The following is a 24,312-nucleotide window of genomic DNA, read 5'->3' as shown; positions in this document are numbered from 1 at the left end:
GCAAAGCACCCCCACAACATGATGCTGCCATCCCCGTGCTTCACGGTTGGGATGGTGTTCTTCGGCTTGCAAGCCTCCCCCTTTTTCCTCCAAACATAACGATGGTCATTATGGCCAAACAGTTCTATTTTTGTTTCATCAGACCAGAGGACATTTCTCCACAAAGTACGATCTTTGCCCCCATGTGCAGTTGCAAACCGTAGTCTGGCTTTTATATGGCGGTTTTGGAGCAGTGCCTTCTTCCTTGCTGAGCAGTCTTTCAGGTTATGTCGATATAGGACTCGTTTTACTGTGGATATAGATACTTTTGTACCTGTTTCCTCCAGCATCTTCACAAGGTCCTTTGCTGTTGTTCTGGGATTTATTTGCACTTTTCGCACCAAAGTACGTTCATCTCTAGGAGACAGAATGTGTTTCCTTCCTGAGCGGTATGACGGCTGCGTGGTCCCATGGTGTTTATACTTGCGTACTATTGTTTGTGCAGATGAACGTGGTACCTTCAGGTGTTTGGAAATTGCTCCCAAGGATGAACCGGACTTGTGGAGGTCTACAATTTTGTTTCTGATGTCTTGGCTGATTTCTTTTGATTTTCCCATGATGTCAAGCAAAGAGGAACTGAGTTTGAAGGTAGGCCTTGAAATACATCCACAGGTGCACCTCCAATTGACTCAAATTATGTCAATTAGCCTATCAGAAGCTTCTAAAGCCATGACATCATTTTCTGGAATTTTCCAAACTGTTGAAAGGCACAGTCAACTTAGTGTATGTAAACTTCTGACCCACTGGAATTGTGATACAGTGAATTATAAGTGAAATAATCTGTCTGTAAACAATTGTTGTAAAAATGACTTGTGTCATGCACAAAGTCAATGTTCTAACCGACTTGCCAAAACTATAGTTTGTTAGCAAGAAATTTGTGGAGTGGTTAAAACCTGTTGGGGCTAGGGGGCAGTATTTGCTCGTCCGGATAAAAAACTTACCCGATTTAATCTGGTTACTACTCTTGCCCAGAAACTAGAATATGCATATAATTAGTAGATTTGGATAGAAAACTCTCTAAAGTTTCTAAAACTGTTTGGATGCTGTATGTGAGTATAACAGAACTCATAAGGCAGGCCAAAACCTGAGAAGATTCCATACAGGAAAAGCCCTGTCTGACAATTTGTTGTCCTTCTGTTGCATCTCTATCGAAAATACAGCATCTGTGCTGTAACGTGACACTTTCTAAGGCTCCCATTGGGTCTCTAAAGCCGCCAGAAAGTGTAATGGGGTGTCTGCTGTCTCTGGGCGAAGAACAGCAGGAGAATTTGTGAGTGGTCAGCCTGGGGACAGTGACACTGGAGATGCGCGTTCATGAGAATTCTCAATTTTTTTCTTTCAGCCTTTGAATGAATACAACGTCGCCCGGTTGGAATATTATCGCTATTTCACGAGAAAAATAGCATAAAAATTGATTTTAAACAGCGTTTGACATGCTTCTAAGTACGGTAATGGAATATTTAGACATTTGTTGCCACGAAATGCGCTCGCGCATCACCCTTCGGATAGTGACCTTAACGCACGAACAAAACGGAGCTATTTGAATATAACTATGGATTATTTGGAACCAAAACAACATTTGTTGTTGAAGTAGAAGTCGTGGGAGTGCATTCTGACGAAGAACAGCAAAGGTAATCCAATTTTTCTAATAGTAATTCTGAGTTTAGGTTGTCCCAAACTTGGTGGGTGTCAAAATAGCTAGCCGTGATGGCCGGGCTATGTACTCAGAATATTGCAAAATGTGCTTTCGCCGAAAAGCTATTTTAAAATCTGACACCGCGATTGCATAAAGGAGTTCTGTATCTATAATTCTTGAAATAATTGTTATGTATTTTGTGAACGTTTATCATGAGTAATTTAGTAAATTCACCGGAAGTTTGCGGTGGGTATGCTAGTTCTGAACATCACATGCTAATGTAAAAAGCTGTTTTTTGATATAAATATGAACTTGATTGAACAAAACATGCATGTATTGTATAACATAATGTCCTAGGAGTGTCATCTGATGAAGATCATCAAAGGTTAGTGCTGCATTTAGCTGTGGTTTTGGTTTTTGTGACATATATGCTTGCTTTGAAAATGGCTGTGTGATTATTTTTGGCAGGGTTCTCTCCTGACATAATCTAATGTTTTGCTTTTGCTGTAAAGCCTTTTTGAAATCGGATGTGGTTAGATTAACAAGAGTCTTGTCTTTAAAATGGTGTAAAATAGTCATGTTTGAGAAATTGAAGTTATAGCATTTTTGAGGTATTTGTATTTCGCGCCACTCGATTCCACTGGCTGTTGACTAGGGTCAAGCGTCCCACCTAGCCCAGGGAAGTTAAAAAACAAGTTTTAATGACTCCAACCTAAGTGTATGTAAACTTCCGACTTCAACTGTACATACTACCTCCATTAGCCCGACTAACTGGTGCTGTTATATAGCCTCGCTACTGTTATAGCCTCGCTACTATATATAGCCTCGCTTCTGTTATTATTCACTATATTTTTACTGTTGTTTTTTATTTATTTACTTATCTATTGATCACCAAATACCTATTTGTTACTTAAAAATTGCACTGTTGGTAGGGCTTGCAAGTAAGCATTTCACTGTAACGTCTACACCTGTTGCATTTGGGGCACGTGACAAATAAACTTTTATTTGATTTAGCCCCTGTATCAGTGTGAATGCCATGTGATTCCTTAGAACAAATGGGTTCAAGTTAACATATTTAACAAAGATAGGTCTACATTTTTTTTTTCATTTCTGTATTCTGTAATCCATTTAACTTCTATGGGCTAGGTGGGACGCTTGCGTCCCACCTACTCAACAGCCAGTGTAATCCCGTGGCGCGATATTCAAATACCTCAAAAATGCAAAAACTTCAATTTTTCAAACATATAACTATTTTACACCATTTTAAAGACAAGACTCTCGTTAATCTAACCACACTGTCCGATTTCAAAAAGGCTTTACAACGAAAGCAAAACATTAGATTATGTCAGCAGAGTACCCAGCCAGAAATAATCAGACACCCATTTTTCAAGCTAGCATATAATGTCACATAAACCCAAACCACAGCTAAATGCAGCACTAACCTTTGATCTTCATCAGATGACACTTCTTGGACATTATGTTATACAATACATGCATGTTTTGTTCAATGAAGTTCATATTTATATCAAAAACCAGCTTTTTACATTAGCATGTGACTAGCATGTGACTAGCATTCCCACCGAACACTGCCGGTGAATTTACTAAATTACTCACGATAAACGTTCACAAAAAGCATAACAATTATTTTAAGAATTATAGATACAGAACTCCTCTATGCACTCGATATGTCCGATTTTAAAATAGCTTTTCGGTGAAAGCACATTTTGCAATATTCTCAGTAGGCATCACAGGGCTAGCTATTTAGACACCCAGCAAGTTTAGCACTCACCAAAGTCAGATTTACTATAAGAAAAATGTTATTACCTTTGATGTTCTTCGTCAGAATGCACTCCCAGGACTTTTACTTCAATAACAAATGTTGGTTTGGTCCCAAATAATCCATTGTTATATCCAAATAGCGGCGTTTTGTTCGTGCGTTCAAGACACTATCCGAAAGGGTAAATAAGGGTGACGAGCATGGCGCATTTCGTGACAAAAAATGTGTAAATATTCCATTACCGTACTTCGAAGCATGTCAACCGCTGTTTAAAATCAATTTTTATGCAATTTTTCTCGTAAAAAAGCGATAATATTCCGACCGGGAAAGCCTGTATACGTACAAAGAGAGAGAAAATAAATACATCCCGTGCCCTCGTGCACGAGCGTGAGTCTCAGAGTACTCTGACCAGCCACTATCCAAACGCGATAATGTGTTTCAGCCAGAGGCTGCCTCGATATCATTCAGCTTTTTCCCGGGTTCTGAGAGCCTATGGGAGCCGTAGGAAGTGTCACGTTACGGCAAAGATCCTCAGTCTTCAATAAAAATAGCCAAGATGAACAACAACTTGTCAGAGAGGGCGCTTCCTGTTTGGAATCTTCTCAGGTTTTTGCCTGCCATATGAGTTCTGTTATACTCACAGACACCATTCAAACAGTTTTAGAAACTTTCGGGTGTTTTCTATCCAAAGCCAATAATTATATGCATATTCTAGTTACTGGGCAGGAGTAGTAACCAGATTAAGTCGGGTACGTTTTTTATCCGGCCGTGTCAATACTGCCCCCTAGCCCTAACAGGTTAAGAACCTATAATGGACTAACATCTGAATTGGAGTTAATTCCAAGGTAATACATTAAAAGGTACCATAAAATGCACAACTCGAAGCAACCACATATTTTGCCATGGAGGACGTTCAGATTGGCCGGCGAGGAGCCAAGCCTCGACACACCCACAACGCCAGTCAGTGCGCGGGTAATTGTGGTAGTGAAAACAGCAAAAATATTTCTGACACACCCCGCTACCGCCTGCACTTAGATTTACCGTTGCATTAGGTTTATTAAAATACAGCCACAAGTGTTTTACCGCTGTCACGACTACTGCCGAGGGCGGTTCCTCTCCGTGTTCGGGTGGCGCTCGGCGGTCGTCGTCACCGGCCTACTAGCTGTCATCGATCCCTTTTTTCGTTTTTCTGTTAGTTTTGTCTTTATGAGTTACACCTGTTTTCCATTAGTAATTAGTTTTATTATTTAAGCCCGCCTCTCCACCTGTTCTGTGTGCGGGCTTGTTACGTGTCGTCACTTTGTATGTTTTGTGGTACATGTATTTGGACTTCGGGTTATTGTTTCGCCCTGTTGTGTTTGGACATATTTCCTCGGTTTTCGGTACTTATTAAATTACATATTGTACCAAACATTTTCCTGCTTCCTGCGCCTGACTCCACACCCACGAAGCCCAAAGTGTTACACCGCTCATACAAAGAGTCCTATATTGTGGCATCAAGTGTACTTTTCACCATTCATCTCTCTTCCAATGAGATGAGTATAGGGTTGTTAAATTCCTGGAATTTAAATTTCCTGGTTTTCCCGAAATCCCAGTTGGATGGTTCCCTGAATCAGGATGGAATATGCATGAAATCCAGAGTCCTCCAACCAAGATTTCAGGAAAACCAGGGAATTTATTGAAAGTTCCCAGAATTTTGCCACCCTACATGAGTGTAAGAGGAGAATATGTTGGAGCATCTAAGATAAAAGCCTTCAGCAGTTTGTGTTTAGCTGGGAGATGAGAGTTAGAGGGGAGGAGGATGTGGTCTGAACCAGCAAGTATCTCCTGCCATCCCCTCCAGAGAGCCTGCTCAGCTGTTGTTCTCACATGCAGCTCCATGTAAACTGGCACACTTCTCCTCCAGATTGAGCTCGATTAACACAAGGCCTAGATAGGTACAGTAAAAAGAAAATACCCTTACAGCTGCTAAAATGATCCTAGATTTTAATAGCAATGTTTTGATTACTAAGTGTCTCTTTGTCAGGCTGACCACATTACTTTCAGGTATTCATCTTCTTTTTTTCTATGGTATCATTACATTTTACATTAACATTTTAGTCATTTAGCACAGTAGTTCCCAACCGGGGGTACAAGGACCCCTGGGTGTACCTCGCAAAACCACAGGAGGTACAGTACTTAAGAAGACTCTTGAGACCATAGACCTACTGGTAAAATGCACAGGAGGGGGTACTTCAGGAGTACGCCAGTCAGAGCAAAATTCAGTTTGTGCTACTAACCAAAAAATGTTGGGAACCACTGATTTAGTAGATGCTCTTATCCAGAGTGACTTACACTAAGTGCATTCATCTTAAGATAGTTAGGTTAGACAACCACATATCACAGTCATAGTAATACATGTTTTCCTCAAAGAAGTTATCAGCAAAGTCAGTGCTAGTAGGAAAAGTCAAGTGCAAGTTTATTTGTTATTTTTTGGGGGGTAGGGATAAGACTGAGATTTCTTATTTAAGATACTGGTTGAAGAGGTAGGGTTTCAGACATTTTCAGAAGATGGGCAGGGACTTTGTTCCCCTAGCATCAGGGGGAAGCTGTTTCCACCATTGGGGTGCCAGGACAGAGAAGACTTTTGACTGGGCTGAGTGGGAGCTGACCTCCCGTTGGGGTGGGACGGCCAAGAGACCAAAGGTGGTACTGTACCTGCCTGCAGCTGTGGAAGTTTATTGTAGGTGTATACCTTGCGTACACTATGTTTGAACTAAATAGGTACAGTACCTCCAAGCAATGCATCACCATGGCTGCTGCCATTGATCAATATTCTGCACTGCAGTAAATTATTATTAAATATTACTGGCACATCCTCTTCCGATCCAATCGATTGTTTAGTAAACCATGTCTATTACCGTATCCATTCCTCCGGCTCATATTCCAAATCAAAATGTCTGACATCTGATACCAGTCACTCAGTCAGTATCTTAATAAGCTGGGAACCCAGTGATACTTTAGCCTGGCCCCAGTCCCCGATCTGTATGTGGTTTACTCGTCTACAATGTCATGACAGTGCTGGACAGAGGGATAAAGCACTAACCTACAGATCTGGGACCAGGCTACAGATGCTTCTTTTGTCTCATCATTCTTTGAAACCGACCTGAAGTCAAAGGTCAGTAAAATTTAGAGTTCTGTCAGAAAACATACTGTTCCAGAAAAACACACAAAAACTTCTCACAATCCTGGCAGATCTCTCAAGGTCTTATGTGATGCTAATGCCCGTCCTGCTTTCACTACTTTCATGAGCTATTTACAGTCCCCCACCAACACGCCTCCATTTTGTTATGTATTCTTCCTCCCACGCTCCCTCGCTCATACTCTCCCTGAGCTGCCACAATCAGCTGTGCTCATTGTGGCCAATTTATCACATCTGTCAGATTATAGCAAAAAGAGGAACTGCACGGGTGGCAGTTTGCACTGTTCTGTCCTCCCCAGCTCAGCTACAATTGGGCTGGCACTTCTGCATATGCAGCTTGTGTGTGTGTCTTGGTTTGTGTGTGCATGCGTGCTAGTGTATGTGTGTGTGTCAGAGAGAGTTAGAGCAGTATTAAAATAGCCACAATCTAAGAGTAGCTTGTTGCTACAGTAGTCTTTCTCTGTCAACACAGCTCTAGTCCTCTAAACACTGCTGAACATTACAGTTGACCAAAGTATAACAAGTACAACATAAGACACACATGCAACATGTGGGGCATACTGTTTACAAGCATGTAGACCACAGGACTATGGTCTTCAGTTGCAGGACCTTGCTACTCTCTTTTTAACACTTCTGCCCTATCCATCCAGCAGGGTATATTCCCAGCCAGCTATGTCCACCTGAAGAAATCCACAGTCAGCAACAGAGGGTGAGTCTCTTCCTGTTAAATCATAAGACCACTGTGATAGATGAGATAGGTGGAACAGGAGCATTGGTTCATGGAAGTCAAAGGAAGCGTTGTCTTTCCCACAACATGCTGTCGTGCTGCCATTGGGTCAGATTCAATGATGGGTGGTGTGTGCATGTCTTGCCCATTTCTGTTGCCTCATTTCCCTCATCACTGATCTGTGAGGATCTATACTTAAACAGCATTAGTTCTGCTTTGCCAGCGAAGCATGCCAACACACACACACACACACACACACACACACACACACACACACACAAATGCACACACACACATACACACACACACACAAATGCACACACACAAATGCACACACACAAATGCACACACACACAAATACACACACACACACACACACACACACACACACACACACACACACACACACACACACAAATGCACACACACACACACACACACACACACACACACACACACACACACACCCTCCAACGGACACACAGGACAGCAGTGGTCATCAGAGCTGTTCAAGGCACAAAAGCTGTTCATGGCAGAGAGCAGGCAGAGCAAAGACAGGCAGGCAGGCACCTATTTATGAGCTAGTGTTGATGGAGATTAGGCTAGGATCAGTGATTTTACAGTGTGGACTGGGAGGATACTTCACAGTGTGGGCAGGGAGGATACTTCACAGTGTGGGCAGGGAGGATACTTCACAGTGTGGGCAGGGAGGATACTTCACAGTGTGGACAGGGAGGATACTTCACAGTGTGGACAGGGAGGATACTTCACAGTGTGGACAGGGAGGATACTTCACAGTATGGATAGGGAGGATACTTCACAGTGTGGAATGGGAGGATACTTCACAGTGTGGACAGGGAGGATACTTCACAGTGTGGGAGGGTATATCACAGTGTGGACAGGGAGGATACTTCACAGTGTGGAATGGGAGGATACTTCACAGTGTGGACAGGGAGGATACTTCACAGTGTGGACAGGGAGGATACTTCACAGTGTGGACTGGGAGGATACTTCACAGTATGGATAGGGAGGATACTTCACAGTGTGGAATGGGAGGATACTTCACAGTGTGGACAGGGAGGATACTTCACAGTGTGGACAGGGAGGATACTTCACAGTGTGGACAGGGAGGATACTTCACAGTGTGGACAGGGAGGATACTTCACAGTATGGACAGGGAGGATACTTCACAGTGTGGACAGGGAGGATACTTCACAGTGTGGACAGGGAGGATACTTCACAGTGTGGACAGGGAGGATACTTCACAGTGTGGACTGGGAGGATACTTCACAGTATGGATAGGGAGGATACTTCACAGTGTGGAATGGGAGGATACTTCACAGTGTGGAATGGGAGGATACTTCACAGTGTGGACAGGGAGGATACTTCACAGTGTGGACAGGGAGGATACTTCACAGTGTGGACAGGGAGGATACTTCACAGTGTGGACAGGGAGGATACTTCACAGTATGGACAGGGAGGATACTTCACAGTGTGGACAGGGAGGATACTTCACAGTGTGGACAGGGAGGATACTTCACAGTGTGGACAGGGAGGATACATCACAGTGTGGACAAGGAGGATACTTCACAGTGTGGACAGGGAGGATACTTCACAGTATGGACAGGGAGGATACTTCACAGTGTGGACAGGGAGGATACTTCACAGTGTGGACAGGGAGGATACTTCACAGTGTGGACAGGGAGGATACTTCACAGTGTGGACAGGGAGGATACTTCACAGTGTGGACAGGGAGGATACTTCACAGTGTGGACAGGGAGGATACTTCACAGTGTGGACAGGGAGGATACTTCACAGTATGGACAGGGAGGATATATCACAATATGGACAGGGAGGATACTTCACAGTATGGACAGGGAGGATACTTCACAGTGTGGACAGGGAGGATACTTCACAGTGTGGACAGGGAGGATACATCACAGTGTGGACAGGGAGGATACATCACAGTGTGGACAGGGAGGATACTTCACAGTGTGGACAGGGAGGATACTTCACAGTGTGGACAGGGAGGATACTTCACAGTGTGGAATGGGAGCATACTTCACAGTGTGGACAGGGAGCATCCTTCACAGTATGGACAGGGAGGATACTTCACAGTGTGGACAGGGAGGATCCTTCACAGTGTGGACAGGGAGGATACTTCACAGTGTGGACAGGGAGGATACTTCACAGTGTGGACAGGGAGGATACTTCACAGTGTGGACAGGGAGGATACTTCACAGTGTGGACAGGGAGGATACTTCACAGTGTGGACAGGGAGGATACGTCACAGTGTGGACAGGGAGGATACGTCACAGTGTGGACAGGGAGGATACGTCACAGTGTGGACAGGGAGGATACGTCACAGTGTGGACAGGGAGGATACGTCACAGTGTGGACAGGGAGGATACTTCACAGTATGGAATGGGAGGATACTTTGCAGTGTTACACCAACGCCCTCCAGTGCCGCTATAGCACATAGGACCTAGTCAAAGAGCTCTCGTTTGCTTTTAAAACAATGGCATTTTAACTCACATTTCTATAATTTAGCAGACACTCTTATCCAGAGCAATTAGGGTTTAGTGCCTTGCTCAAGGGAACATCAGCAGATTTTTCATCTAGTTGACTAGGAGATTCGAACTAGTGACCTTTCAGTTACTTGCCCAACTCTCTTAACCGCTAGGCTACCTGATGCCCAATCATCAGTTAACGGTGCAGAAGCTGGTATTGTGACACTTCCCCGCTCAGAGTTGCACTTGAGATATGAGCATTGCTGTTCAGTGTGGTTAATGACGTGAAACACCTACAGATGTAGGAACTTAGTTTGATCACTCTTTTGTTGCTGAGAACTTTCCTGCACAGCATGAAATTGAAACTTGTAGTGTATTCAAGGTTTAAGAAGCCTTCTAAATTTTGTAATTTCCACTTTAAAATGTCAGACTTGATTTGCCCTAAAGAAAAGTTTATCAACCCCTACAAATAATGTCCATGAATTATAAACCACATAATAATTCACATTTCATGCAAGATTATTTTCCTACTGTGAAAAACTGGCTTAAATTAACATCATACATCTGTACGGTTTCTCCTCAGTTCTCCCAATGCATCACATCTATGCTGGAGATATAGAGTATCATTCTAACTTTTTATGTAATGGATGGACTGTCTTATGGTTTTAACTAGACCCATTTTATATAGAACAAAATGTAAAAGGTAGGCAATGCATAGCTGTACATTATGGAATCCAAAACCACAGTGCAGAGAACCACATCTCACAACATAACCTGGCTGTCTTCTCTCTTTGTCTTGCTTAAGGTCTTTCTCTTGTCTTACATTTTGTCTCATGGTTGGCACTCTGAACAATAAATTATGTCTATTGTGTTTTTGCTCTAATGATCCACTGTAATCCTCATTTCACAAAGTGAAAAGCTCATTACTGTGTAATGTTTTATTATTTTGAATCATGAGTTATGTCATTACAGTGTCAGCTCAGGGCAGTGATCTAAATGTGTGTGTATGTATCCATGTGTGTTTGTGCGTGCGTTCATTCATTTGTGTTTTTGTTTCTCTATTTGTTTCCCTCTCTGTCAAATCGGAATGTTTCTGAGTGTCTGACTCTGTTTCTATAACGGTGTGTCTCACCCTAGGGTGTGTGAGACGGCGGTGCCTCTGGAAGACCCTATCATCACTGAGACCACCTCCACCCTGCAGGAATGGGGCGTGCTGTGGAAGCAACTCTACGTGGTGAGTACCGTTTCACCTCTCACTGGGAGACCTCTGTCTAGTGTCGAGGAAGCACTGGGTCCGTTTAGATGCAATGTGCAGGGTTAGAAGATCATCAGAAAGGGAACAAGAAAAGGAGCTGCATCCATCCATGCATTACATACTCAGCTCAAGGGATTTGATGAGATAGACATTTTTACCTACAGTATGCAGTTTTCATCCACCTCATTCAATACCTGAAAAACCCATGTCTATTTGCAAGATACTGTGGGATAGTAAGAAACGATTGGGGTTGAACACACTGTACTGCAAATACAGCCCCTTCCCATGAATCCCCATAACATGTCCTAAAGGCTGTCACTCCACTCTATGTCTTCATATTACTGTAAAACCAAAAATAGTCATTGGCCATAAATAATGTCCTAGATAGCTAGCTGTCATAGGCAATTTCACTGTATGTCACTCTGCTGTTACCACAGCTCTTTGTCTAGCCTCGTCCCAGATCTCTATGTGCAGTAGCCAACTCCTCTATCGTTGGCATGCCATTCATACCAATGATAGTCAGAGGAGATAGCTGAAGCCCACACAGATCTGGCCCAGGCTAATGTTTACCTGTCATGGTCTATTATAACATCAACTTAAAACCCAATACAGTTCTGTACATTCAGCCAGCATCCTCATCCTCCTCTCACTTTATAAATGTTCCATGAGACCTAAATAAACCCTTCTCATGCTAAGTGTGGAGGGGGCAGGAGCCAGGAGGATGAAGCTACTGAATGTAGCTGCAGCTTGAGCTGAGAGGAGGGAGATGTTGTCGCGCTGGCAGCGTGTTTTTACGTAACCTCTCACTGAGGACTGCTCATGCTCAGAGGAGCCAAGGAGCCTGGGGCAGAACTGTGGTGATGTAACTTCCTGTCAAGCACGACTAATACAAACCATTGATTTAACACTGCACTCATTCTGGCCCACTGTGTGGTAGCCAGTGTAGCCAGTCACCACCATGGTTACCATCCATAAAAAGCAGGATGTATCATTGGCTAGATGTTGACACGTTTATTAGATTTTTCCTTGAATGTTTTGCCCTCGAGGCGTTTTGCTGCCAATTAGAATTCATAGTTGTACTTCAGGGAGCGATGGCTTGAGCATTAATGTGTATCTGTTGTAATGTACATAATTAGGCCTTACAGAACAGCCGTCCGAGATGCCTCATCAACTCTGACTAAAATCTTTGTTTTCCTACAGCCATGAGCAGTTTGAGAGCATGGAATGTTTACCCTCATTAAATGTACATGAACTTAATCTTTGCACTTATTATAACAAACCTGGGAAGTAGTGTGCGCTGCTCAATTAAAAGTGATGTCCTTGGTTATGGAGAAAAGTTTGTTTCCATGAAGCTGTGGCTGATGAAACCCTGTATCACCTGTAGGTCAGCTGAGTAGGACTTACATTTTTTTTATTAATTATGTTAGAACTCATATGGTAACTAGGTAGACTCCAATGGAATGCGTATGGTAACTAGGTAGACTCCAATGGAACTCGTATGGTAACTAGGTAGACTCCAATGGAACTCGTATGGTAACTAGGTAGACTCCAATGGAACTCGTATGGTAACTAGGTAGACTCCAATGGAACTCGTATGGTAACTAGGTAGACTCCAATGGAACTCGTATGGTAACTAGGTAGACTCCAATGGAACTCATATGGTAACTAGGTAGACTCCAATGGAACTCATATGGTAACTAGGTAGACTCCAATGGAACTCATATGGTAACTAGGTAGACTCCAATGGAACTCATATGGTAACTAGGTAGACTCCAATGGAACTCATATGGTAACTAGGTAGACTCCAATGGAACTCATATGGTAACTAGGTAGACTCCAATGGAACTCATATGGTAACTAGGTAGCCTCCAATGGAACTCATATGGTAACTAGGTAGACTCCAGTAGAACTCATATGGTAACTAGGCAGCCTCCAGTGGAACTCATATGGTAACTAAGTTGCCAACAGTAGAACTCATATGGTAACTAGGTAGCCTAGTAGGGCTTGTATTTTTTTTTCAATCTTCTTAATTAATTATACTAGTATTTTAGCTCTATCATATGGTATCATTGTCACGACTTCCTCCGAAGTCGGTCCCTCTCCTTGTTCGGGCGACGTTCGGCTGTCACGGCTGTTCGAAGGAACGGACTAAGATGCAGCGTTTTCGTAGTTCCACATATTTATTGACCGTGAAATTAAATGCCATACATAAATAAACTTGAATTACAAAAACAACAAACCGTGACGCAGAGAGGGAAAAAATACACTACTCAAAATATAGTCACCCACAAGGACAGGTGGGACAAACATCAACTTAAGTATGGCCTCCAATTAGAGACAACGACAACCAGCTGCCTCTAATTGGAGGTCATGCCAAACAACAACCCACATAGAAATACAAGAACTAGAACCTGAACATAAATATACAAAAACAAATCAACACCCCCTGTCACGCCCTGACCACTCTACCATAGAAAATAACAACTTACTATGGTCAGGACGTGACATCGGCGGTCAACGTTACCAGTCTTCTAGCCATCGCCGATCCACCTTTCATTTTCCATTTGTTTTGTCTTCTCTTCCCACACACCTGGTTTCAATCCCATCAATTACATGTTGTGTATTTAACCCTCTGTTCCCCACATGTCCTTGTCCAGTATTGTTGATTGTAAGAGTTTGTGCACGTTATGTCTGGCCTGCGAAGGGTTTTGTCCCGTTGTATTTATTTATTGTGTTTGTTCACGGTGATTTTATATTTAAACTGCACCGTTGTAACATAGTCTTTGCTCTCCTGCGCCTGACTTCTCTGCCGCCAGTACGCACACATTACAATCATATGTAACCTCCTGTAGAAAAGAAAGATCCTTGTTGGTTGTTAATAACAGAGAAACAGGCTTCACTGAACCATTTTCCTTAATAGCAGCATAATTCCAGCATAATTATTTCATGACACAGCCATGTCACAGTGTGTTTTATTAACACTCATTACACTTTCATAACCCTGACCTTCTACTGTCAGGAGGAACACCTGCACTCTGACAGTAGCTAGTTTTTTAGCTGTGTGTTTCATAATGGAAGTATATTTAAAACCAGGGATCGAATCATGAGGCTGCCTGGAGCTGGAGGTACTGGGTTCTCCCATAGCAGACCAGGGAACTCTTATCAACATAGAGGTACTAACATGGAGACGTCATTGTTCAGACCAATATACAGTAGGCATACTACAGTGTGGGAGTCTCCAAGACTAAAAGTGTATTGAACCATGTAATGTCATATGCAAAGTTCTGTGTTTTGATCATATTGTTGTGTATGTGATCCACACAGAAGCACAAGGTGGACCTGTTCCACAAACTGCGTCATGTGATGAATGAGCTCATCGACCTGCGCCGGCAGCTCATCCAGGGTCACCTGGCCCAAGACCAGACCAGAGAGATCAAACGCCACATCACTGTGCGCCTGGACTGGGGCAATGAGTGAGTTACTGTACTGTATTGCATGGGCAAGAGCCCATATTGAGTGTGACCGCGTGTGTGTGTATAATACTGTATCATGTTACAGTATATAATGTAGATGTAATGTAATGACACAGTCATTTAGCAGATGCGTCTATCCAAAAAGACTTCTAGTACTTATCAGAGTACTTATGCAGTACTCTATAGTTGGCCCCGAGGGGAATGAATTGATCCCAGGTCCTTGGTGTTGCCAGCACCATGCTCTATCCATCCTACGGGTGCTCCTATGTTGTGCTCCTATCTTTTTAAAGTTTGGAGCACCAGTGCTACCAACGAAAATTGTAATTTAGAGCCCTGGACATGATGCTGTGCTGTTGATGAGAACATTGTCAACATCAGATATAAATTCCTGCTGTGCCCATAGAAGAGGAAGCAATGTGAATTATATTGTGCTTACTGAATGAAGTAAAGTGAGCTATCCTTAATGATTGATCCTACGTTATCAACTAGATTAGTAGCCACCCGTAGAGTGAGCTCTCTGGGCTCCATCCTCATCATCCAAGGAAGAGCTTAAAATTAAATGGCCATCTGTTGGGTCAACTTGAACTTTTCCCTAAATCTTAGTTAAATGGATTTGGGTGAACTTTAGATACTTAAAAAATGTGTATATTTAGCTAAACTGCATACAACATAAAAACACAGTTTAGTTGGGAAGTTGTATGAATGTTAACGTGCTGCCAATGAGCTAATTAGTTGTTCAGACAGTGCTTATTAATGAGGGGTATTCTTTCGATGAGGCAATGCTTTTTGAAAGAAATGTTTTTGAATGTCAGTTTTGTGTTTTCTTGGATGGACTCCCCATCTCTCTGTCTCTTTCTCTCTCTCTCTTTCTCTCTCTCTTTCTCTTTCTCTCTCTCTCTCTCTCTCTCTCTCTCTCTCTCTCTCAATAGGCACCTTGGCTTGGACCTTGTTCCTAGAAAGGAGTTTGAAATGGTGGATCCGGATCATATCAGTGTATCTGAACTCTACAAATTGGTACTGCGAACATATGAAACTTTTTCTGTAATTGGTGCATTCTGTACATGGCCATATTATGTGGGTGTTATCTGTGAATGCAAATGTATTACACATCGTTACCTCTGTCGACCCCCTGGCCATTATCGTTACCTTTGTCAACCCCCTGGCCATTATCTTTACCTTTGTCAACCCCCTGGCCATTATCGTTAGCCCTGTCAACCCCCTGGACATTATTGTTATCTCTGTCAACCCCCTGGCCATTATCGTTAGCCCTGTCAACCCCCTGGACATTATTGTTATCTCTGTCATCCCCCTCGCCGTTATCGTTATCTCTGTCAACCCCCTGGCCATTATCATTATCCCTGTCAACCCCCTGGCCGTTATCGTTATCTCTGTCAACCCCCTGGCCATTATCGATATCTCTGTCAACCCCCTGGCCATTATTGATATCTCTGTCAACCCCCTGGCCATTATCGATATCTCTGTCAACCCCCTGGCCGTTATCGATATCTCTGTCATCCCCCTCGCCGTTATCGTTATCTCTGTCAACCCCCTGGCCATTATCATTATCCCTGTCAACCCCCTGGCCATTATCATTATCTCTGTCAACCCCCTGGCCATTATCGATATCTCTGTCAATCCCCTGGCCATTATCGGTATCTCTGTCAACCCCCTGGCCATTATCGATATCTCTGTCAACCCCCTGGCCATTATCGATATCTCTGTCATCCCCCTCGCCGTTATCGTTATCTCTGTCAACCCCCTGGCCATTATCATTATCTCTGTCAACCCCCTGGCCATTATCATTATCTCTGTCAACCCCCTGGCCATTATCGATATCTCTGTCAACCCCCTGGCCATTATCGATATCTCTGTCAACCCCCTGGCCATTATCATTATCTCTCTCAATCCCCTGGCCATTATCGTTATCTCTGTCAACCCCCTGGCCATTATCATTATCTCTGTCAACCCCCTGGCCATTATCATTATCTCTGTCAACCCCCTGGCCATTATCGATATCTCTGTCAACCCCCTGGCCATTATCGATATCTCTGTCAACCCCCTGGCCATTATCATTATCTCTCTCAATCCCCTGGCCATTATCGTTATCTCTGTCAACCGCCTGGCCATTAAGAAAACAGTGATCCTCAAGATGCAGGTCATGAATCTTGTTCCAGAGGCAGCTCTGGTCACTAGCTGGCACAGCCACAAAGTCATCAATTATTTGTATTTTTTTAAACCTAACCCTAACCACAATGATAACCTTAAAGCCTAACCCTTATACCTTGAATTAAGACCAAAAAGCATTTTTTTTCTTTCATGAATTTTTACAATATAGCCAATTTTGTCTTTGCAGCTCAGTTCTGCCTCCAGGACAAGACTCATCCCAAAGTCCACCTGTCCTCAAGATGTGCATTTACTATGCATTATTATACATGCATAGTGTTCTTCCACAGATATTATACATGCATAGTGTACTTCCACAGATATTATACTTGCATAGTGTACTTCCACAGATATTATACTTGCATAGTGTACTTCCACAGATATTATACATGCATAGTGTACTTCCACAGATATGACTCTTGTGTGTGATAGTATTCTAATAGAAGTGTGTGGGTGTTAATTATTTATTTGTATGGTACACTGACACAGAGAGAGTGTTTATGCAAATGAATGTTGGATTCTTTTTGCGATTCCTTTACACTTGTGTGTGTGTATAAGGTAGTTGTTGTGGAATTGTTAGGTTATATTACTTGTTAGATATTACTGCATGGTCGGAACTAGAAGCACAAGCATTTCGCTACACTTGCATTAACATCTGCTAACCATGTGTATGTGACAAATACATTTGATTTGATTTTGTTTGTGTGTGAGTGTGTGTGTGCATATGCCTGTGTGATATATGATTTTGTGTGTGTCTGCCTTCTTATGAACGTGTAAATGTGTGTGTGTGTGTCTTGTATGCATTTTCTGAGTGAGGGTGTTTTGGAGTGCGTGTGCATGTGTGGTGGGGGGGCGTGTGCGTGTGCGTGCGTGCGTGCGTGTTAGGGAATGTGCCGATAATCAAATCATCCATTGGAAGGTGACTCATGAGAGGCGCGACTCCGCTGTTGTGGATCTAACCATTTCATCCCCCCTATTCTTTAAGCGCACGTTGCTGTCATATTGAGTTTGTCCCTCTCCCAGCATGCACGTGACTCTCACAAGTGAGAATGCGGTGTGACAACCTAGAAGAGGTTTTGTAAAAACACACACGTTGGGTTATTATAAATTATTACATGTTACAGTCTGGGTTACGTAAACTAATCCCATCTCCAGTTAAGAAATAATAAATAAGTTATATCCTAAATGTTCTCTTGGGATTTTCAATAAGCTGTAGTAATGTAGGAGGGAGTTCTAAACTATAGTAATGTAGGAGGGAGTTCTAAACTATAGTAATGTAGGAGGGAGTTCTAAACTATAGTAATGTAGGAGGGAGTTCTAAACTATAGTAATGTAGGAGGGAGTTCTAAACTATAGTAATGTAGGAGGGAGTTCTAAACTATAGTAATGTAGGAGGGAGTTCTAAACTATAGTAACGTAGGAGGGAGTTCTAAACTATAGTAATGTAGGAGGGAGTTCTAAACTATAGTAATGTAGGAGGGAGTTCTAAACTGAAATAACGTAGGGTAGGAGAGTTCTAAACTGTAATAACATCGGGTAGGAGGGAGTTCTAAACTGTAGTAACGTAGGGTAGGAGGGAGTTCTAAACTGTAGTATCGTAGGGTAGGAGGGAGTTCTAAACTGTAGTATCGTAGGGTAGTAGGGAGTTCTAAACAGTAGTATACGTAGGGAAGGAGGGAGTTCTAAACTGTAGTAACGCAGGGTAGGAGGGGGTTCTAAACTGTAATAACGTAGGGTAGGAGGAAGTTCTAAACTGTAGTAATGCAGGGTAGGAGGAAGTTCTAAGCTGTAGTAACGCAGGGTGGGAGGGGGTTCTAAACTGTAGTAACGTAGGAGGGAGTTCTAAACAATGGTAACAAAGGAGGGAGTTCTAAACTATAGTAATGTAGGAGGGAGTTCTAAACTATAGTAATGTAGGAGGGAGTTCTAAACTATAGTAATGTAGGAGGGAGTTCTAAACTATAGTAATGTAGGAGGGAGTTCTAAACTTTAGTAATGTAGGAGGGAGTTCTAAACTATAGTAATGTAGGAGGGAGTTCTAAACTATAGTAATGTAGGAGGGAGTTCTAAACTATAGTAATGTAGGAGGGAGTTCTACACTTTAGTAATGTAGGAGGGAGTTCTACACTTTAGTAATGTAGGAGGGAGTTCTACACTTTAGTAATGTAGGAGGGAGTTCTAAACTATAGTAATGTAGGAGGGAGTTCTAAACTATAGTAACGTAGGAGGGAGTTCTAAACTATAGTAATGTAGGAGGGAGTTCTAAGATAAGTTTACAACTCCAGTGAAAGAAGATTAGAAATACTCAGCCAGATCCAGAATTAGCTAAGTGTAGTCACTGCTCAGAGTAGATAGATAGATGCCCATGTCATGTTTTGGGGGAAGCCATCTTGGAAATGGTAGACCCAGTCTGACCAATAGTAAAGGGTCCAACTTCCCAGCGGTCGACCTATTATACCTGTGCCGTTTTTTGCGGCTTTGCAGGAAGATTGTTAGTGCAGTAAGTGCTTGGCCCAGAAACAACAGCGTGGCGCATCCCTGCCAAAAAGCCTCCTCACTCTGTCGATGAAAGTGAGCTTGTTTTTGGCAGGATACACAGGCCTTGGCGCCTCTTCAGGCAGGAGTAAAGGAGATCTCTAAGGTTGCAGAGCACAGAGGTGTGTGTGTGTGTGTGTGTGACTATGTGTGTGTGTAGGTGATACAGGCTTTGTCCTCTTGTCTCCCACGGGCTAACGTTCTCCCTCGTGGGCTTATTTTAGGGATACAGCTCACTGAAGCAGACTCTTGGCAAAATTGGTGGGCGCCTTTTTATCAGATTTCATGCATCTATTGCACTGTACTATAGAACAGGTGTGGGTTCTTTGTGAGGCCTGATTTGAGGTGTACAAACAGAACTAGTTTAATGATCATGAGTAAGAAGACAATAAACGGAAATCTTTCTCTCTTTCCCTCTGTGTACCCCACAGCATGCATCCAGCCGACACAGTGGCCAGCCAAGCACAAACCAGGTATGACCTCAATTAAATCTACAACGCTAGATAACCAGTTAAGATACAGTATATGAGAACTTGACACGCCACCATTTTTTATGATTACCAACACTTTGTCACTCATTCAATTGAAAATATCATTTTACTGATAAAACACATGGCACCATTTTGAATGATCAACTTCGCCATCAACACTACCATAAACACAACACAAACACAAATCCATTCAATGTGAACGATCACCTAGCTTACAAACCACATCCACTGTAATGTCTACTTCACGCTGACAACCTTCACAGGGTAGATACACGTAGCATGTGTGCAGCGCAGTCGGAGCTTTGCCCCGCAGTAAGGACCTGTCTTGTTAGTGTTCGTCGTCCGTTCGTTCTCAGGGCGACAGCATGCGTCAGCGTCATGGAGACGGTTGCCATGTTCCGGTACAGCACCACCTCTTCATCAACTTGAAGAGCTTCACCTATAACACCATCAGCGAGGACGCAGACGTCTTCTTCTCCCTCTACGACACCCGCGACAACAAACAGATCAGGTCACTATACGCACAGTCAACACTCTATACACACACAGGACACACACACACAGGACACACACAGGACACATTCACACACAGGACATATTCACACAACCTCTTCATGAACACGTGAAAGAACATGCTGGTCAGGTACTTGAGGGAGGACCACAGGAGGACCACACATGTGGACACCTTTTCCCTCTATGATGCACGTGACAATAAGCAGACTACTGGAGGGAGGGGCTGCAGGACACACACACACACACGTAAACATACAGGCAGGGGCTTTATGCACCCATTATTTTAGAGAGCGCATGAATTACACAAGGGTGGGGGGAGGATAGGAAATCATAGAATTTGGAATTTTTCAAACAAATGAAACAGCTTTATCCAGCACTCTAACGCCATAATCATTGTGGCTAATTCTATGTAAAAAGAAATATAGCATACCTCTTTGCCTGTTCAATTGTCATTTTAATGTATCAATCAAATTGATTCTTTAACAACTTGTATGCCTAGGAGTTTAGTACAACTGCCATCCTTGTATATCGTCTCATAACCCAACAATTAAAGAAATTTTTATATTTTCTAAAGTCTAGCAACCTTGCCAACAGGCATGCCAGCTAAGATAGTTAGACAAGCTACTCTAACTTGATTGGTAGCCTGAAATGGCTTGATAGCTAGTTATGAGATTGGGAACCTATCTGGGCTAGCTAAAGCCACTAGGCTAGTATTATAGAGAGACAACCAAACATTTTCATTTTATTTATTCATCAAGAAGGTGTCATTGGCTAAATCAGGGGTTCCAAAACTTATTGGGCCCACGACCCCATATCTGAACATTCTCGCGACCCCATCCATGTGAAAGAAATGATGTAATTAACAGCCAGTGTTTACTTTTTTATTTGGGGCTATGGCAGCCAATTGAAAAACATTCTAACAGTATTTCAGATTTTCTCAACTCATCCTCACATACTTTTAATGTTGGGCAGTTAATTGCAAATTAGTCTGACATAATGTCTGTTATCTCACCACCACTAATGAGATGGGTGTGTTTGATGTGTGTCGCATCGGAGCTTCTCAAAGTCAGGGGGCGTGGTCGACAATGTGCACCTCATCTCTGCTGTCACATCCAGCCTGGATCAATATTGGGTATTAATGCAGACGAGAGCACTGAATCCAGCTTCACACAGATATGTGCTGGCAAAGGGTAGCCTACCATTACATTTTTTATTTTATTATAATATTTTTTTGACTTTTACCCCTTTTTCTCCCCAATTTCGTGATAGCCAATTCGTAGTTAGTCTTGTCCCATCGCTGCAACTCCCCTATCGACTTGGGAGAGGAGAAGGTCGAGCGTCATGGGTCCTCCGAAACACGACCCTGCCAAGCCGCGGTGCTTCTTGACACACTGCTCACTCAACCCGGAAGCCAGCCGCAAAAATGTGTCGGAGGAAACACCAGCTTGCAGGCGCCCGACCTTCCACAAGGAGTCGCTAGAGTACGATCGGATAAGGAAATCCCGGCCGGCCAAACACTCCCCTAACCCGGACGATGCTGGGTCAATTGTGCGCCGCCTCATGGGTCTCCCGGTCACGGCCAGCTGTGACACAGCCTGAGATCGAACCCGGGTTTGTAGTGACGCCTCAAGCACTGCGATGGCCTACCATGAATTTTATGGTTCGTTCAAGACAATTGGGAAAATACGAGGCCAAAGCATGACGTCAGGTATCTTTAGGTCGGAAAGACAGAACTCTAGAAAGAGGCACAAGTTCCCAAGTTGGAATTCCGAGTTGGGTGACTGTTCAAAAGGATTTTCTTTCCGAGGTCCCAGTGGTGTCAAATGCACTGAAGTCAGAAGTCAGATATTTTCTAGTTTCCCAGTTCTTTTTGAACACTATTTATTCCCTTTGTGTCAGGAATTGAAAATCCTCCGTAGTGACCCATGAATGCGTTGTCTGCAGCATTCGGTCAAATGACATCTCGATCAGCTGTTCGATTTCACATACCGGCATGTCAACTGAGCCAGGATCACAGTGAAACGGATTGGGAAGTAGGTCCGTCCCGAAGTGCTCTTCAAAGCGTTGGATTTGAGCAGTCATCGTACTGATATTGTTTTCTGTTATCTATTCACTACACAGAAAGTCAACCAAGTCTGTTTTTTTATATCCATTGTGAATAACAACAGTTCTTCTCTCAATGTAAAAAATCTTTCCATCACTCCCCCTCAATAACCACCAAGCCTCAGTGTGAAATGGAACATTATCATGCTCTGATCCCATGTTTCCACATAGTTTTGTGAGTGGGATCAGTGGATGTGGTTTGATGTAGTTTACAATCAAAGTTGCCTGCTGTAGTATATCTCCCAGTTCTGTGCTCACAGCTCTTATGCCACCAGTTGTTCTCGGTGGATCATACAATGCGTCCATATGGCAGAACTTGAGTGCAGAGGACTGGCCACTCTCCCGTGATAGATGGAACCCCATCTGTGTAAAAGCCCACCATTCGATCCCATATGGAATCAGTTTTTCGTCAATATAGCCATCCAGCACACTGAAAATCCCATATGCGTTTCATGCTCAGGAATCCTGACACAAAACAATATGTCCTTGTGAAAAGCATCCCACGACCGGACTGGTGACACGCATTTCAGGGCGAGTGCGAGGAGCTGGCACAGGACGTACCGGACTGGAGGCTCTCTATGGTCAGGGTGTGACACAAAGTGCTGTACAGAAACCCAGCCTAAAACCCCAAACAGCAAGCAATGGAGGTGTAGAAGCACGATGGCTAGGAAAAACTCCATAGAAAGGCCAAAACCTAAGAAGAAACCTAGAGAGGAACCAGGCTATGAGGGGTGGCCAGTCCTCTTCTGGCTGTGCCGGGTGGAGATTATAACAGAATATACAAATATGTTGACATCCCTGTTAGTTTACATTTCTCCTTTGCCAAGATAATCCATCAACCTGACATGTGTTGCATATGAAGAAGCTGATTAAACAGCATGATCATTACAAAGGTGCACCTTGTGCTGGGGACAATCAAAGGCCATTCTTAAATATGCTGTTTTTTTCACACAACATAATGCCACAGATGTCCTAATTTTGAGGGAGTGTGCAATTGGCATGCTGACTGCAGGAATCTCCACCAGCGCTGTTGCCAGAGAATTGAATGTTCATTTATCTACCTTTAGCCACCTCCAACGTTGTTTTAGAGAAATTGGCAGTACTTCCAACCGGCCTCACAACCGCAGACCAGGCCCTCCACGCCCAGCTTCTTCACCTGAGGGATCGTCTGAGACCAGCCACCAGGACAGTTGATGAAATTGAGGAGTATTTCTGTATTTCTGTAATAAAGTCCTTTTGTGGGGAAAAACTCATTTTGATTGGCTGGGCCTGGCTCCCCAATGGTTGGGCCTGGCTCCCAAGTAGGTGGGCCTATGCCCTCCTAGGCCCAACCATGGCTGCACTCTGCCCAGTCATGTGAAATCCATAGATTAGGGCCTAATTTATTTATTTCAATTGACTGATTTCCTTATATGAACTCTAACTTAGTAAAATCATTGACATTTTTGCATTTTTATGTTCAGTGTGTATATATATATTTTTAAATATATACAGTAACAGTCAAAAGTTTGGACATACCTACTCATTCAATGGTTTTTATTTATTGTACTATTTTCTACATTGTATAAATGTAAAGGCATCAGAACTATGAAATAACACATAGAATCATGTAGTAACAAAATAAGTGTTAAACAAATCAAAATATATTTTAGATTCTTCAAAGTAGCCACTCTTTGACTTGATGACAGCTTTGCACACTCTTGGCATTCTCTCAACCAGCTTCATGAGGTAGTCACCTGGAATGCGTTTCAATTAACAGGCGTGCCTTGTTCAAAGTACATTTTTGGAATTTCGTTCCTTCTAAATGCGTTTCAGCCAATCAGTTGTGTTGTGACAAGGTAGGGATGGTATACAGAAGATAGCCCTATTTGTACACCCCCCCCCCCCCACCCACAACATGTCACCCTTA

General features: G+C 43.1%; 1 protein-coding gene across 1 annotated transcript in view; it reads left to right on the top strand.

The window, feature by feature from the left end:
• LOC106566670 (dedicator of cytokinesis protein 3) overlaps positions 1-24,312 on the top strand; it is an 80,395-nt gene that overhangs the window by 28,540 nt on the left and 27,543 nt on the right. Inside the window, exons 4-9 of the mRNA XM_082959888.1 lie at positions 7,284-7,342; positions 11,008-11,104; positions 14,450-14,598; positions 15,528-15,612; positions 19,728-19,769; positions 20,144-20,298. Coding sequence (XP_082816014.1) covers positions 7,284-7,342; positions 11,008-11,104; positions 14,450-14,598; positions 15,528-15,612; positions 19,728-19,769; positions 20,144-20,298 — 587 coding nt within the window. The remainder of the gene's footprint in view (positions 1-7,283; positions 7,343-11,007; positions 11,105-14,449; positions 14,599-15,527; positions 15,613-19,727; positions 19,770-20,143; positions 20,299-24,312) is intronic.

This window comes from Salmo salar, chromosome 13 (genome assembly GCF_965601325.2).
Source record: "Salmo salar chromosome 13, fSalSal1, whole genome shotgun sequence".
NCBI lineage: Eukaryota > Metazoa > Chordata > Actinopteri > Salmoniformes > Salmonidae > Salmo > Salmo salar.
Note: the sequence above shows the minus strand (reverse complement) of the source record. Positions and strands in the feature narration are given on the sequence as shown.